This window comes from Parasteatoda tepidariorum, chromosome 9, assembly GCF_982258835.1.
Source record: "Parasteatoda tepidariorum strain Cologne lab strain chromosome 9, Ptep-v5.0, whole genome shotgun sequence".
Lineage (NCBI taxonomy): Eukaryota > Metazoa > Arthropoda > Arachnida > Araneae > Theridiidae > Parasteatoda > Parasteatoda tepidariorum.
The window spans coordinates 34,824,230-34,838,721 of record NC_141763.1 but is presented as its reverse complement, the minus strand read 5'-3'; the positions used below and the strand labels follow the sequence as shown (position 1 = coordinate 34,838,721).

The following is a 14,492-nucleotide window of genomic DNA, read 5'->3' as shown; positions in this document are numbered from 1 at the left end:
CGGAAAATTGACCACCTGAAACTTAATATTTTAGACTAGTTAATATCCTTTACAAGCAATGATGTGTAGTAAGTAGAAAATTGAAAAATTAACAACATGAAGTTTTATATTTCAGACTAGAGAATATAAACTAGAGCCGTGTAAAAAAAACTGGACAATTAAGACTTGATCATACAAAACCAGTAATATTTAGTTGATAAGTAAGGAAATTACCCACTTGATAATAATGTTAAATTTAAAATAAGTAAAATTCCAACGATTTAGAATATCGTTTAAATATTTATAGTAATATAGTAAGAGTTTTAGATTTTATGCATAGTAGTAATAGCATGCTTATATGCAATTTTATTATTACGAACAAACCACTAAAAACTTTACAGTAATATATTATCGTAAAAAATAAAACTAAATAATGAAATATATTGCAGTACCTTTTATGGGGAAAATATTCCAGTGGTTTCTATCCTGCACTACCCACGCTAAATAAACAAATGCGATTCAAAGCAACTCGGCCGAAATACCAACTGGAAGACTTTATCTCCCAAATAGAAATAGTATTTTTTTTTTTTTGCTTTGAATAGTAGTATAGCACGCTTGTTTGAAATATCATTACGGGGCTAGAAATCTTATAGTATTTCTATCAAAAATAATAATAATAAGTAAATAAATAAATAAAATTATGCAATGAAATAGATTGAATCGATTACCGTATCTTTCACGGAAAAAAAATACTCGAGTAGTTCACGGTAATGTTTCATCAGCAACGCTCAATAAAGTAAACAAATATGAATCGAAGCAACTTGCTCGAGATACGAACTCGATGACTTTAGCTCTCAAATAATCATATCCTTAAATCATTTCATAGAATTTCTTTTGTAAACTCTCTCATCTAAGACTGCAATTTTGTGTAATTCTGTATCCTTTGGAATATTGTGTTTCTAAGGAGAAAAGACAAGTTGCAAATGTTTTTAAGACTATTTATTTCCGGTTTTTATCAGTTCATCTGTCACATTCGATTATTGCAAAGAATAAGGAAAAATTATTCCCTTTTGATAACCGATAAGCATCACCTTAAGTCTGTCAGCCTTCAGTAAATATTACTGATCTTAAGAAGAAAAAAAAAATTCTAACATTCTGGAAGGATGAATTAAAGCGTAGGTTGTTTTTGATGATCAAATCTCCTTACAGGTGGTCTTCGATTTAAGTTACAATTATCAGCCATATATATTTACACGAAAGAATTATTTTAACTTGAAACAACAAAGAGAATTGAAAAAATTTCTTAATTACTTGAATCGATACTACTTAAATATTTAAAAAAATTAATATTTATTAAAAAAAAAGTTATAGAAATGTACTATGAAGAAATTATTATATTTTTAAGGCTTATGCAATAGAACTCGTTTATAATGATTAACCAGGGTTAATTATTATCATCGCCCTGCCTTCGTAATAAACGAGTTCGTCTGTACTCATTTTTATTGCATGCATAAAAGTGAAGCAGGAATCGATATAAAAATTTCAAAATTGTTGACTTTTATAATTTTTTATTTGCAATTGATTGAATAACGATTTTTTACTTTTTTGTGATTGAACTTCGATAATTATTCGACGCACAGTGAGCCAAGGAAGAAAAAAAAGGATCATCCTGAATAACTTTTGATCTGATGATCGGATCTTCAAGTTCTAAAACTCTCTTAATGGGTCGAGGGGGTGACCTCAAATATACTAATTAATAAGTGCAGAATGATATTTTAATCAAATCAAACACAAAAACGTACTTTTTCTGAACAAACATACCTTTTTTTGACGGATTTAGATTTCTGATACCCAAAAAATAGGAGGTAGATGTAATAAGGTCTGAAGTTAGGAACAGACTTTTGATGGCTAATAAGTGCTACTTTGGTCTGAGGAACCAATTAAAATCGAAATTCCTCTATATTGGTACAAAAGTAAATCTATACAAGACCTTAATCAGATCAATTATTCTATATGGTACATGGGCAATTAATAAAACAGAGGAAAATAGACAACTCATTTTTGAAAGAAAGCTCCTTCGGTCAATTTTTGGAGCAGTTAAGGAAAATAATGCTTGGAGAAGTTTATATAATCATGAGATATACAATAAATATAGATTACTTAATATTTTGAGGGTTATTAAGGCGTTCAAGATCAGATGGCTGGGTGAAAACTGGGGTAAAACTTACTTTTTCGAAAATTGAAAGGAACTAGAAGAAGAGGGAGACCAGCTACAAGATGGTTGGACAGTGTTGAGAAGGACTTGAAATTGTTGGGAATAAACAGGTGGGAAAATCTAGCTCAAAGTCGCCCTGCCCGGGGGCAGCTAATTGAGAAAGCCTTGACCTGCACTAAGTCGTAGTGCTGACGAAGAAGACGAAGATGTAATCTGGGAAATATGGTCCCCATAGTTTGGTCAGAGCGTTCCCAAGTTTGGATCTCTTAATGTTAATTTTACTTATAGCATATTTCACCATAGCTAGATAACTTTTTTAGAGAATTTAAAATTTTTAGCTCACAATCTAATTCTTTTATTTAATAATAGTCGAAAAAATTTGAATTGTTAGGTATACGACTTTTTACGTCAGTTTAAAGTATGTCAGTTTACATGGTAAAATACAAAATTTGAGCGAAAACGGTTGAATAGTTCCAGAGAAATTGAATTTCAACTATACAACTTCCTTAAAAAGATCAAAAGTTATTTACGGCTTAAGAATAAGCACCATAACACAAATGGCACAAAATACATTGTCACTTTTTTACCAGAAAATATTTGCGATTTCTAGGCGATATCCATATTTTTCTATGTTCTTATTTGTCTTTGGTATATCCATGTTTTTCTATGTTTAGATTCTACGTTTTCCACGTTTCGTAAATATTTCGTCGAGGACGTGTCCGCAGACAAATGAGCAACAGTAGATATGGAATTTATTCGAAAGTTTGCTTGGTAACATCTTCTATTAGCTATTGCAATATTATAAATCATGGCAAAACGTATAAAAAAAACTTGATTACTCAGCTTTTAAATCTCATAAAAAGGATTAGGAAATTATCTCAAACGAAGCATCATTGTTTCAGGTCTGGTTCAGAATTGAAAAAATAATCGAAAACTTTTTACGTCAGCGAAACGAAGGACTCTAACCCTTCACTTCTGAGGATAATTTCACCTGCACTTCTGACTATGTGAATCGAATTTAACCATCATCTAGATTTGAACCTAGAGTATTGAACTCTAGCACATAGCCCTACTCTAACAATACATTGTAAGCCTTCAGAGTTAACTTTTGATCTGATAAGATATATCACTAATAAGATATATCATTTATGGTTCCGGGGGCTAACTTTAGATAAGATAATTAATGTGTGCAAACAATATTTTAAGTTATGAAATCAGATACAAAAACGTACTTTTTCTGATTAAACATATATTTTTTCCCCCGACAGATTTAAATCTTTGACCCTCAACAATATAAACAATAGCCGCAATCTAGAAATTGTCCCAATAGTTTTGGTCCCTTAGTTTTCAAATAAAAAAAATTGAGTAAAATTGGTTGAATAGCGTCTGAGTAATCAAATTTCAAAGAAGTCGTATTTTTAAATTTTCATTTCTCAAGAATTACTTGACCGATTACGTATAAATTATGGATTTCGTGATTTAAAATTGCTGACTTAAAAATAACGTTAAAATTTATGTACCTTTTACTGTTAACAATCTTTGACCATTAATAATTTAAATAATGAAAACTAGTAAGCAATTGCAAAAATTAATTTTTTACATGGAGTCTTTGGGTAAACGAGTTTATACAGGTTTGCCAACGGTTTTTTAAAAGTGGTGATAAAGGTGAATCAAACATCGATATAACCTATCGATGTTTGATATCGATTTTGCACACAAATCCTCCGATTTATGGGCAAAAACGATATTATTTTTCATAAGGAATATTACTATAAACAAATCCTCCGATTTTAAATTTCAAAAATTTTATGGTGATTTCAACTTTGAGAAAAATGCGTCACTGTATTGAGATAGGCCCTTCAAGTTACTGACACTTTTTTTAAGCTAGAAGAACAATTAATTAAAAAGAATAAGATATATATTCATAAATTTCTGAATCTAATAATAACTTTTTACACTTATATTTATTAAATATTATGAATATGACAAAGGATTTTAGCATAAAACTTACTTCTTTTACCCATGACGATTCATCATATTTCTACGTTACTGTTTCCTTCTTGATCAATCGTTAGATGCATAATTAGAATCAGGGAATTTCAATTTAAAATCGAGTTTTGTTATGAAGTTTTTATATTTACGCATGCATCTCTTCCTTAAGTTTTATGTTTTCACTTTCGGACAGATGAAGGGAGAATTTCAGTCATAAACAAGTTCAATGATACATATAACGTAGTCTGTTAGTCAAATATATCATCCAAGTACTAAGCTGCAAAAAAATTTACAACTAGGATTTGAGTTTATCAACTCATCTGCATTGTATCCCTGGAAAAGGGATTACTATTATGAATTTTCCTAATCCACGACATAAGACTATCAGATAAAATTAATGCACAAAACTTGTAACGTTGCATCCTTGATAAGAGCAATTTTTAAAATAATTACTTTATCAAATTTAAGCAGTACTTGATTAGCACTTTTCGAGATTAGGAATTATTATTGTAAAATGATTTGTACAATCTTTCTTTTTTTGAGATATTTATTTTGAAAGATGATGTAATTAAAATCCGTTTCACACTTTAAATAGTTAGATATGATTAACTTCTATTATTTCCACAAAATATTTGTTTTGTTTTAACTTATATTTAATATCTAAAAATGTGATATATCGCTCATGGGCTGCAATAGTTGCACAACTCAAAAAATCATGTTTTGAGAAAAGTGGGTTTAAAGTTTTCATTGCTAAGGAAAATGCATAAGAAGTTATTGCTTTAGTTTGCTTAAACGAAGATTACCTTCAAGTTGAATTATGAGTTGTGCTAGTATTGCTACTGAAAAAAATGTGTATTTTCATATTTACACCAGTTCTTAGTCCAAAACCCGTGCTTTTTTTTAGTTGTTCCACTATTGCGACCCATGAGCGATATTATTGTTTTTTACATTGATTCGTACAGGTTTCTAAAATTATATTAAAATATACGGGACTAAAATTTGTCTTATAAGAGGTAAACGATGTCGTGTTAATTCGTCGCACACTATTTGATGTTGGACAATTGATTGCCCACAATTCATCCGGGTGACAGATCTGCGTGGACACAATCAGTCGTGGAACAGTTTATAATAATGCGTCGACGTATTCTTGTGGGAATAATTCATTCTATGAGAATACAATTCGCCACAGTGATAATTCCTCGTTAGTTAAATTCACCGTGAGCACCACCTGTCTTGCAATAAAAAATTATGTTTTATAAAGAAAAATTTGTGTTCATTATAACTAGGATTTATTTATTTATTTTTACTTTAATGTGCATAATCAGGAGAAAAATTATCTCACTTACAAATTATATTATGTTGATATTTGCCTATAACAACTTACTCATGCTAGGTATCAAAATTAATATTTAGTACAGTATGTTAAATAAATCCTTTATATATTTTTGTCCACAAATAAAAATAAAAATTTCATACTGATATTTAGCACGTGCTATTCATGCTCTGACGGTGAATTTTAAATCAGGACGCAGTTTTCGTGTTTGCTAAAATGAACACAACTCGGAATGGGTGTCTCTAAATATGGACACTGCTCGAAACGCGTGTTGGCATAACTGGACAAAGCTGTAAATGCGTGTTTGCAAAAATGGACATAGCTCGAAGTGCTTGTTTAAGAAAACGGACACAGCAAAAAATACGCATTTTCAATTTCCAACTGAAATTCAACAGCTAAACGAGGAATTACGCACTTACTTTTCCTTGCGTATTTAAACGCTAAGCATAATCAATATGGGACAAGGTCCCGGATGTCGGGGATGGCTAGGCATTTTACAGCTGTAACTCTTAAAGCGATGTCTTCGTATTCAGAACATTCATAAAGTGAGTCTTAAGATTCTTAATTTCTACAACATAAATTAAAACACTATTATAAATTTATAGCACCCGTGGCATTCTTGTAAAAGCTAAAGCTCTTGATTACTTACAGTTGTCTTTTAAAGTCTTTTTTTAATGAAATAGATTAATTTAATAAAATGTACCAAGTGATTTATGAAAATGGGCGATATCACAATACGAATTTATTTAGATTCTTTAGTGTTTTTGTCTCTAAGAAAACAATACTCATAGAAGAAGTTTGAAAAACGGAATCAAATGCGATGTCCATTTTCATAAATGACTAAGTCTATTTTCGTAAACACGCATTTCGAGCTGTGTCTAGATTTAAAAACTCTCCGACGTGCATTTTTATCAGAATTCGGTATTGGCTTGGGAATTATCCGGTTTTGGGAAAGATTAATGTTGTGCGAAACGGCTGTCATGTATGTATAAAATAACATATAGATACAATTGTAAAAGAACGTTTCTTCAGTATCTCATATACTTTTATATGTTGATAGTTTCTTTAGTTTTCCATTGCGCCCCAAAATGTTACGATTTTTTTTTCTTTTAAAATAAATGCATAATCGCTTTCAGGTAGGTAATTTAATCGTAAAGTAATTTAGAAAATTACTTTATGATATCGAATATTAATTAAAAATTGAAAAAGAGTGCATTAGGCTTTATTGAGTTAAACTTGCTCTAGTCATTTAATTCACCATCTGTGTTGGTTGTAAACGTAAATGTTTCTAATTACAATCAACACTAAAACAAGTATCTCATAGAACAAACTCTTTTACTATCACAAAAGTACACAAAGAATATATACATGTTGCCAACAAAAGAATAATGTAAGAAATAATATAATAAATAATATAATAAATAATCACCGCATCTGCGTTCACGCATTTGCGTCTGGTAATCACTGCATCTGCGTTCACGCACTTGCGTCTGGAACATCCTCCCCACCCTGATCAATCTCAAGAGGAATGATCAGTTGAACAGGTCGGGAGATTTCTACTAGATGCTGCAGGTTGTGAAGGTATGGTTGTAAGTCTTTTACCGGTAAGAAAATGGGATGGTGTTAATGTTTCTTCAGGATCATCATTTCCCTTTTCATAAACTAACGATCGACTATTTAATGCGGCTTCAACACCAACTAATGCTGTAGAAAGACCTTCTTCATCTAACAAGGTTCGACCTAGAGATTTTCGCAAACATCTTTTTGTTAGTCCGATCAAACGTTCCCACCATCCTCCCCACCAAGCCGCTCGTGCAACAATGAATTTCCACTTAATTCCCGTCTGGGCATAATATTGTTGAACTGTTGATGATGTTAAGTTGTCCCATAAAATGGATAGCTCTTTATTAGCGGCATGGAAGGTAGTGGCGTTGTCAGTGTATATTGTATGAGGAACTCCTTTTCTGCCTACAAATCTTTTTAGGGCCATGAGAAATTTGTCAGTAGTGAGGTCAGAGACTAATTCGATATGTACGGCACGAGTAGTTGAGCAAGTGAAAAGTGCGATATAGGCTGTATTTAAAGGTTTCAAGTTACGAACATAAAGTGGGCCAGCGAAATCTATGCCAATAGTAGTAAATGGAAGGCAAGGTGTAATTCTGTCCCTTGGTAAAGGAGCTTCGATTTGTTGACTTCTAGATGCCTGTGAGAGTTTACAAGGTAGACATTTATAGAGCACTCGTTTAATGGCTTCACGTCCTCGTATTATCCAGAAGTTGGAACGAATCTCTGAAAGTACAATTTGAACGCCTAAGTGATGAAGCTTCACGTGTGTGTGGTATATGAAAAGATGTACAAAAGGATGAGAACCATCAAGAAGCAAAGGGTGTTTTTGCTCATTTTTGAGCGATGCGAACTGTAATATATCAATAAGAGGTTGGTAAGGAGTTATCAATAAAGATTGAGAAGATGGTTTACGTAGTTCAGCATGAATATCTGGATTAGCGTAACTCAGTTGTTTTGAAGGCCAAAACTCTGATGATTGTGTTAGCCAGGTTGGTCCTAGCCACCAAAGATCCAATGATTTAAGCTCTGTTGGTGCAACACCACGAGACAAGTGGTCGGCAGGATTTTCATTGCCAGGGCAATGCCGCCATTGTGTTGGATTTGTGTAATTGAGAATTTCGTTCGTTCGGTTACAGACAAAAGTTTTCCAACGATTTGGATCACCTTGTATCCAATTTAAGGCAACTGTTGAGTCAGTCCAAAGTGTCGCTGCGTTCCTATCCAGTTTAGTTTCTGTACAAAAATAATGGAGTAATCGAGCACTCAATAATGCGGCTAACAGCTCTAAGCGGGTAAGTGTTATTCTTTTCAGAGGAGAAAGCCTATTACGACTGCAAACCATTCGAACATGAAATTTAGTATCTTCTGTGAATCGTACATATAACACTGTTCCGTAAGCTCGTTCCGTAGCATCGCAGAATACGTGAATGGTAACATCAGCAGAAGATATTCCAATCCATCTGGGGATTCGAATGTTGTTTAAATGTGGTAAGTCTATAATCCATTTTGACCACCTTGATGCGATAGATGGGGGTAAAAGTTCGTCCCATTCAATACCGCATAGCCATTTTTCTTGAAAGAGAATTTTTCCTATTACAGTAGATGGTAAGAAAATTCCCAAGGGATCAAAAATCTTTGAGATTGTTTTCAGAAGTAAGCGTTTAGTGACCGGTTCCTTAAATAAATCGCGGTCATGCTCCTTAATATTTTGATGAAACGAATCTTCTTCTGTATCCCAATGAACACCTAAGACTTGAGTCTTACTTTTAAACTTTATTTTTTCTTTCTTCCATTCGTTTTTCAAAACTTGTGAGTTGGTACTCCATTTCGCTAAGGGAAGGCTTATAAGACTCGTGAGTTCTTGCATTTCGTGAAATAGGGTCTTCACTTCGATTTCTGAATCAACTCCCACAACGAAATCATCCATGAAAATATTGCCTTTTAGATGTTTAGCTGCTGTGGGATAAATGTTGGAGTACATGCAGCATAATTCGTCAAGTGTAGCTGAAAGAAGGAATGGGCTGCTGGTTAATCCAAAGGGCAAATGTGTAAATTGATAGACCACAATTTCATTCTCTAGCTGCAAATGTTCATCATCATTTTTCCTAGTTTTGAACCACAAGAACTTAGTAGCACATCTGTCTTTTTCCCACAAGGTTAATTGTAAAAAAGCCTGACTTCCATCACTAATAATTGCTTGTTTGTGAAGACGAAATCGTAATAAAGTGGCTAAAATTTCTGGAAGTAAGTTGGGACCTTGTTCTAGAACATCGTTTAATGATGGATGGCCTGGTGTGTGAGAAGAGGCGTCGAACACTATTCGTCCCTTAATTTCTGCGTTCTTCTCTTTAATGACTACATGATGGGGTATGTAATAGCTTTTTTCTTCTTTATCATGATTTTCCGGTGCTATGTCAACTTGCCTTTTGTCTATGTAATCTTCAATGAGTGTAATATACATTTCCTTTAAGCTAGGATCTGTTTGGAGCTTCTTGCACAATGTATTGAAGCGTTTTGATGCTACGTGATAGTTATTTGAAGAAAGAGTAACGTCTTTCTTCCAAGGTAATCTAACAACACGACGATTTTCTAGGACTTCATAAGAACTGCGAAAGTCTTCCAATATTTCAGAATTGCGAATGGACATTTCTCTGTCTTGCATGGCTTTAATACCTAAAGTATCTAAGTCCCAGAATTTCCTAACTTGATCATCCAAAATATATGGTGATGTGATGCTGATATTATGAACTGACGATAAAGAAGCGACAGATGTATGAGATCTGGATCCAGACAAAATCCAGCCAAAGATTGATGGAATGAGCACAATTGTTTCCGAAAGTCTGAAAGGAATCTCAGAATTCACCACCGTCCAGTAAAAATCTGCACCAATTAAAACTTCTATAGGCATCTCTTGAATGGTGTCATTCGGATCAGCAAGTTTAAATTTTTTCTTATGAGCCGTAGAAGCAATCTCTAATGGAACTGATGGATGAACTGCATATCTATTAGGACTTTCAAATGCATGTAGATAAATTTCTGACTGATTCCAAATACTTGATAGTTTAAATCTTACTTTGCGTCTCGATTGAGCCTGATTTGATGATGATTCGAATGCATGAATTTCAAGTGAATCAGAGCTAATAACATCTAATTTAAGGTAGTCTACAAGATGTGAATGAATGAAACTGGTTTGACTTCCACAATCTAAAATGCATCTTGTAAGCTTAGTAATGCCAGTTGGGCCAGTTATATATACTCGAGCAGTCTGTAAGTGAGTAAAATTAGGTGTACGAGTATCTATGTTATTTGTAGAAATAGATTGGCTAGGTTGATTTGAACTGTTGTTTCTACAAATAGAGACATGGTGCTTCTTTTTGCATCTTATGCAGAACGCTTTATCTTTGCGAAGGCAATTTTTTATACTATGGCCACGATTAGTACACAGGAAGCATCTACCAGAGGTTTTTAATTTTTGGATTCGAGTATCAATATCAGTTATATTTGTACAATCTTGCGGCCAGTGACCGTTAATTTCACACAAGGGGCAAAATGGAGATGGTTTTTTAGTCTGGTTAATCTTTTTAGAATTCACATGCAAGGCTGCTGTAGATGTTTTAAATGTGTAATTAAAGTTTTGCTCACCTCGAATTTTTAGTGTTGTGAGAGCACCTTCTACTTCTTCAGATAAATATTGCACTAGTTTATTCATATCACCTTCAGATATTTTCTCTCTTTTTGCGTAAATGATCCATCGGCGACAAATATCATCCGGAAAGGCACGTAAAATTTTTGGAGCTAAAACTCGCCCGTAAGCGTTGATATCCTCTCCTAAAGCCGTTAAAGCATTTAGTCTTCTGTTGCATTCTATAAATACTTCATTCAATGCAATAGGAGTGGGATTACGTATTGGCGAAATATTTTCCAAAAAGTCTAAATGGGCTTGAATTATTCTGTTTTTGTCGCCATATCGGTTTTGAAGAAGAGCTTTTGTAGTTTCATATGTGCCGGCACTAACACTGATTCCGTCAACTAACCGTCTTGGTTCATCTTCTAAATATCCTCGCAAAAACACATGTTTATCAATTAATGATAGACTATTATTATCGTCAATAGAAGATTGAAATTGTTCCCAGAAACACTGCCATTGTTCAATATCACCTCGAAAAGTATCCAGTTTAATAGTAGGGAGTTTCACAGTGTGAGAGTGAGAAACGGGTAATTGCATAACGGGTACTTGTGTAACAGGTATTTGAGAAACGGTTACTTCTGGCGATTGGAACGTATTAAATTCAAAATTATTTCTACTACCAAATTTTTTTGCTTTAAAGATAGCGAGTTCGGCATTATCCACGTATTCTTCACATTGAATGATATCATTGTCATAATCACCATCTGTTAATAAACTATGAATGTCATTATCCAATCTCTTCATTTCTAACAAGCAATCGGAAAGCCGATGACTAATATATTCAACATTTTCATTTAAAGTGTCAGAGGTTGCAGAAAGATCGGAATTTAATTGAGTAATAAATCGAGTAACATTACCTCGCACTGTTCTTCTTTTTCTTTTCAAAAGTGCCAGACTATTGCCAAGTTCTTTATCGTTTTGTTTCTCCATCATTGAGTAGTACTGATGTTTGAAGTTTCGCTAGTTTTTAAAAGAGTGACTGCGTAAATTATTCATCTGATTCGTATTTAATTTTAAACCGAGTTGTTTCGGCACCAAAATATGTTGGTTGTAAACGTAAATGTTTCTAATTACAATCAACACTAAAACAAGTATCTCATAGAACAAACTCTTTTACTATCACAAAAGTACACAAAGAATATATACATGTTGCCAACAAAAGAATAATGTAAGAAATAATATAATAAATAATATAATAAATAATCACCGCATCTGCGTTCACGCATTTGCGTCTGGTAATCACTGCATCTGTGTTCACGCACTTGCGTCTGGAACACCATCTATCCATAAAAAGAAGAAACCCTACCGGAAGTCTTGAGATCCTCTTCTGACGTCATAGCATTGACGTGACTATTTCTTTTTTTTTGACGTTACGGCTTTGTTTGTATTTACTCGTGCACATAGTTGCTCGGAATTTCATTTTTGTGTCAGGTCTTTGCGAAAAATGTCTTATTCATATTTTAAAATATCAGATGAACATATAAAAAAAGTACTTTGGGAAATTATCCAATATTGATATGAAATTATCCTACCTTAAAAGAGAGTTCAATGAAATCAACTCAAGATATATGAATTGCAACTCCAGTAAAATGCGCGCCATTGTCACTGTAAACCATCAAGAGTGCAACAAAGTGATGAAAGCGTCACAAGGAAGGAGACGCGTCACAAGTTCGAGATGAAAGACACGGTATATAGCACAGGTAAAAAGCAAATCCATGTTTTAGAATTGTTTCATAAAGTAACTGGTTCTGCAAAATATGTGCCAACTACTTAAAACACATCAGCGTTTTGTACGCGATCCATAGGTGGTAAAGCAGTATGAAGTTGATTATCCGTTGCATAATATACATGATGTAAACTAACCATTCCATTATTTCCCCCTGTCATTGATGAAGCACCTTCTGTAATACTGACAATTTTGTTAAGATTAAAATTTTCAGATTTGCATACACATAAATTTAATATTGACGATAAAATATCTGCACCAGTTGTTATTCTCTTCATGAAGCTCATTCCAAGTAATTCTTCGGTTACATCAAAATTGTCAATTATGCCTCTAACAAATGGTAAAAACTGTGCCGTCGAGGTGATGTCCGTGGACTCCTCAATTATCAAAGAAAAATATTTAAATTTAGATGCAGCATTTTCAGCTGTTCAGTCGAATCACAGATTTTCCATTCCCTTCTCAATTGATGTTCTACTTAGGCTATTATTTTTTAAAAATTTGTTGGCAGTATCAGGCTAAAGCTTTTCAGCAGCAATCATTAAGTGTTCTTCTCAAAAATCACCCCTTTAGGCAATGAGGCCCGCGATTTTTAGATTGCCTTCAACGGAATCCAGCGGTGGCTTTTCTAAAGAAAACTTTCTGCGCTATAAGGGAGCGATTTAACGTTTCATACTTTTTTACACGATCATTGCCTAGCAAATCAGAAAATGTTGAATGTTTGCTCTCGTGTCTTTTTAGATTATAGACCTTGCAAGGACTGATAGTTGAATTGCATGTTAGGCTTGTAAAAATCTTTGTAAACTCCTCAAAAAAATACTTAAATCCCCACGAATCAGAAAGCTTTCTATTCTCATCCGCTATTCTCCTTTTACTCCTGATGAAAAATCGAAATCTCATTTATGATTAAAAAAATTTCTTAGAAGTGCAGCTTCAAGAACTGAGGTAGAATTGGCTGTCAAAGTGCGAAATAAAACGGGAACTTTCAGTTCTAGGTCCCATGTCAGAACAAAGCGCGACAACGATAGACGCATATATATATATATATATATATATATATATATATATATATATATATATATATATATATATATGTATATAGTAAGTTTTTTTTGCCACGATAACGCGTATTTTAATTATTTTTTGCGCGGAAACCGCTACGGAATTCTTTTATACTTTATGCTCATAAATTAGCGAAGCATGTTCATATAGAAGGAGTTTAAAAGTGTTTTATTTAAATTTTTATGAAATCGTTATTTCAGCTGTGTAATCAAAAAAGATATTTTCTAAATTAAATATTATTCATTGTAGATCAGGACACTGCAAGAAAATGTACACTAAAAAATTTAATCGTGAATTGCTTAATAGTAACGATTGATCTTTCGTTCCGAAGATTATAACTATTAAAAATAATATTTTTCAACAGCTTTTTAAAAAGAATTATAATAATACTTTCCAATAGCTTTTAAAAAGAATTATAAATAATTCAATTCAAGAATTTCACTCATTTCGTTAGCGTATTATAAATGTAGACTATTATTATTATTATTTTAATGGATTCTAATTTCAGATGTTCTCACTGATTTGTCTGCATTTTTATTTATTTTGAGTTGTTACCACACAAATATGCAGTTTCATATATTTTTTTATATAATATTTTTTAAATATTACGTCTATACAACTATCCTGTCCAATTTTTTTCCGTATTACAAATTAAATGTTACCAAAGGTTTCTCTTAAATCAGATGTTTTTATCACATTTTTCATTGCCCAAGAATACATATTCATTAGGAAAATCCGATTAAAATGATGAAGAATAAGAAAAATCAGCCTTTTTTTTTTATAAAGGTGCTATTTATTTTCTCCTTTCAAGTCTAATGAGGCAAGTTTTATTTTTATAATACTAAGATATAAGATTAAAAAATGTCTTTTTATATTTTATTAATCAATTCTAGGATATTCGAAGCAGCGAATGTAACTTCCAACATTTCCAGGA

The 14,492-nt window shown here is 32.7% G+C and overlaps 2 protein-coding genes across 4 annotated transcripts in view; both read right to left on the bottom strand.

The window, feature by feature from the left end:
* The window catches only part of LOC107453046 (bestrophin-4), a 29,302-nt gene extending 24,956 nt beyond the window's left edge, over positions 1-4,346 (bottom strand). The window contains exon 1 of one of the 3 annotated variants that reach the window (XM_043048704.3): positions 4,206-4,346. The gene's annotated coding sequence lies outside the window, so the exon portion shown is untranslated. Of the gene's footprint in view, positions 1-431; positions 564-707; positions 1,109-4,205 lie in introns of those variants that run through there. The other 2 variants (XM_043048702.3, XM_043048703.3) reach the window with 2 other exon arrangements.
* Positions 4,347-7,038: 2,692 nt separating this feature from the next.
* Positions 7,039-11,310, bottom strand: LOC139426871 (uncharacterized). The gene has a single exon (XM_071186988.2). It carries the CDS (start codon positions 11,308-11,310, stop codon positions 7,039-7,041), a length of 4,272 nt encoding a protein of 1,423 aa, XP_071043089.2.
* Between the last annotated feature and the right edge of the window lie 3,182 nt (positions 11,311-14,492).

What these genes read in the sequence shown, in the direction of transcription:
- LOC139426871 (XM_071186988.2), bottom strand. Translation starts at nt 11,310, where the DNA reads ATGCAATTACCCGTTTCTCACTCTCACACTGTGAAACTCCCTACTATT.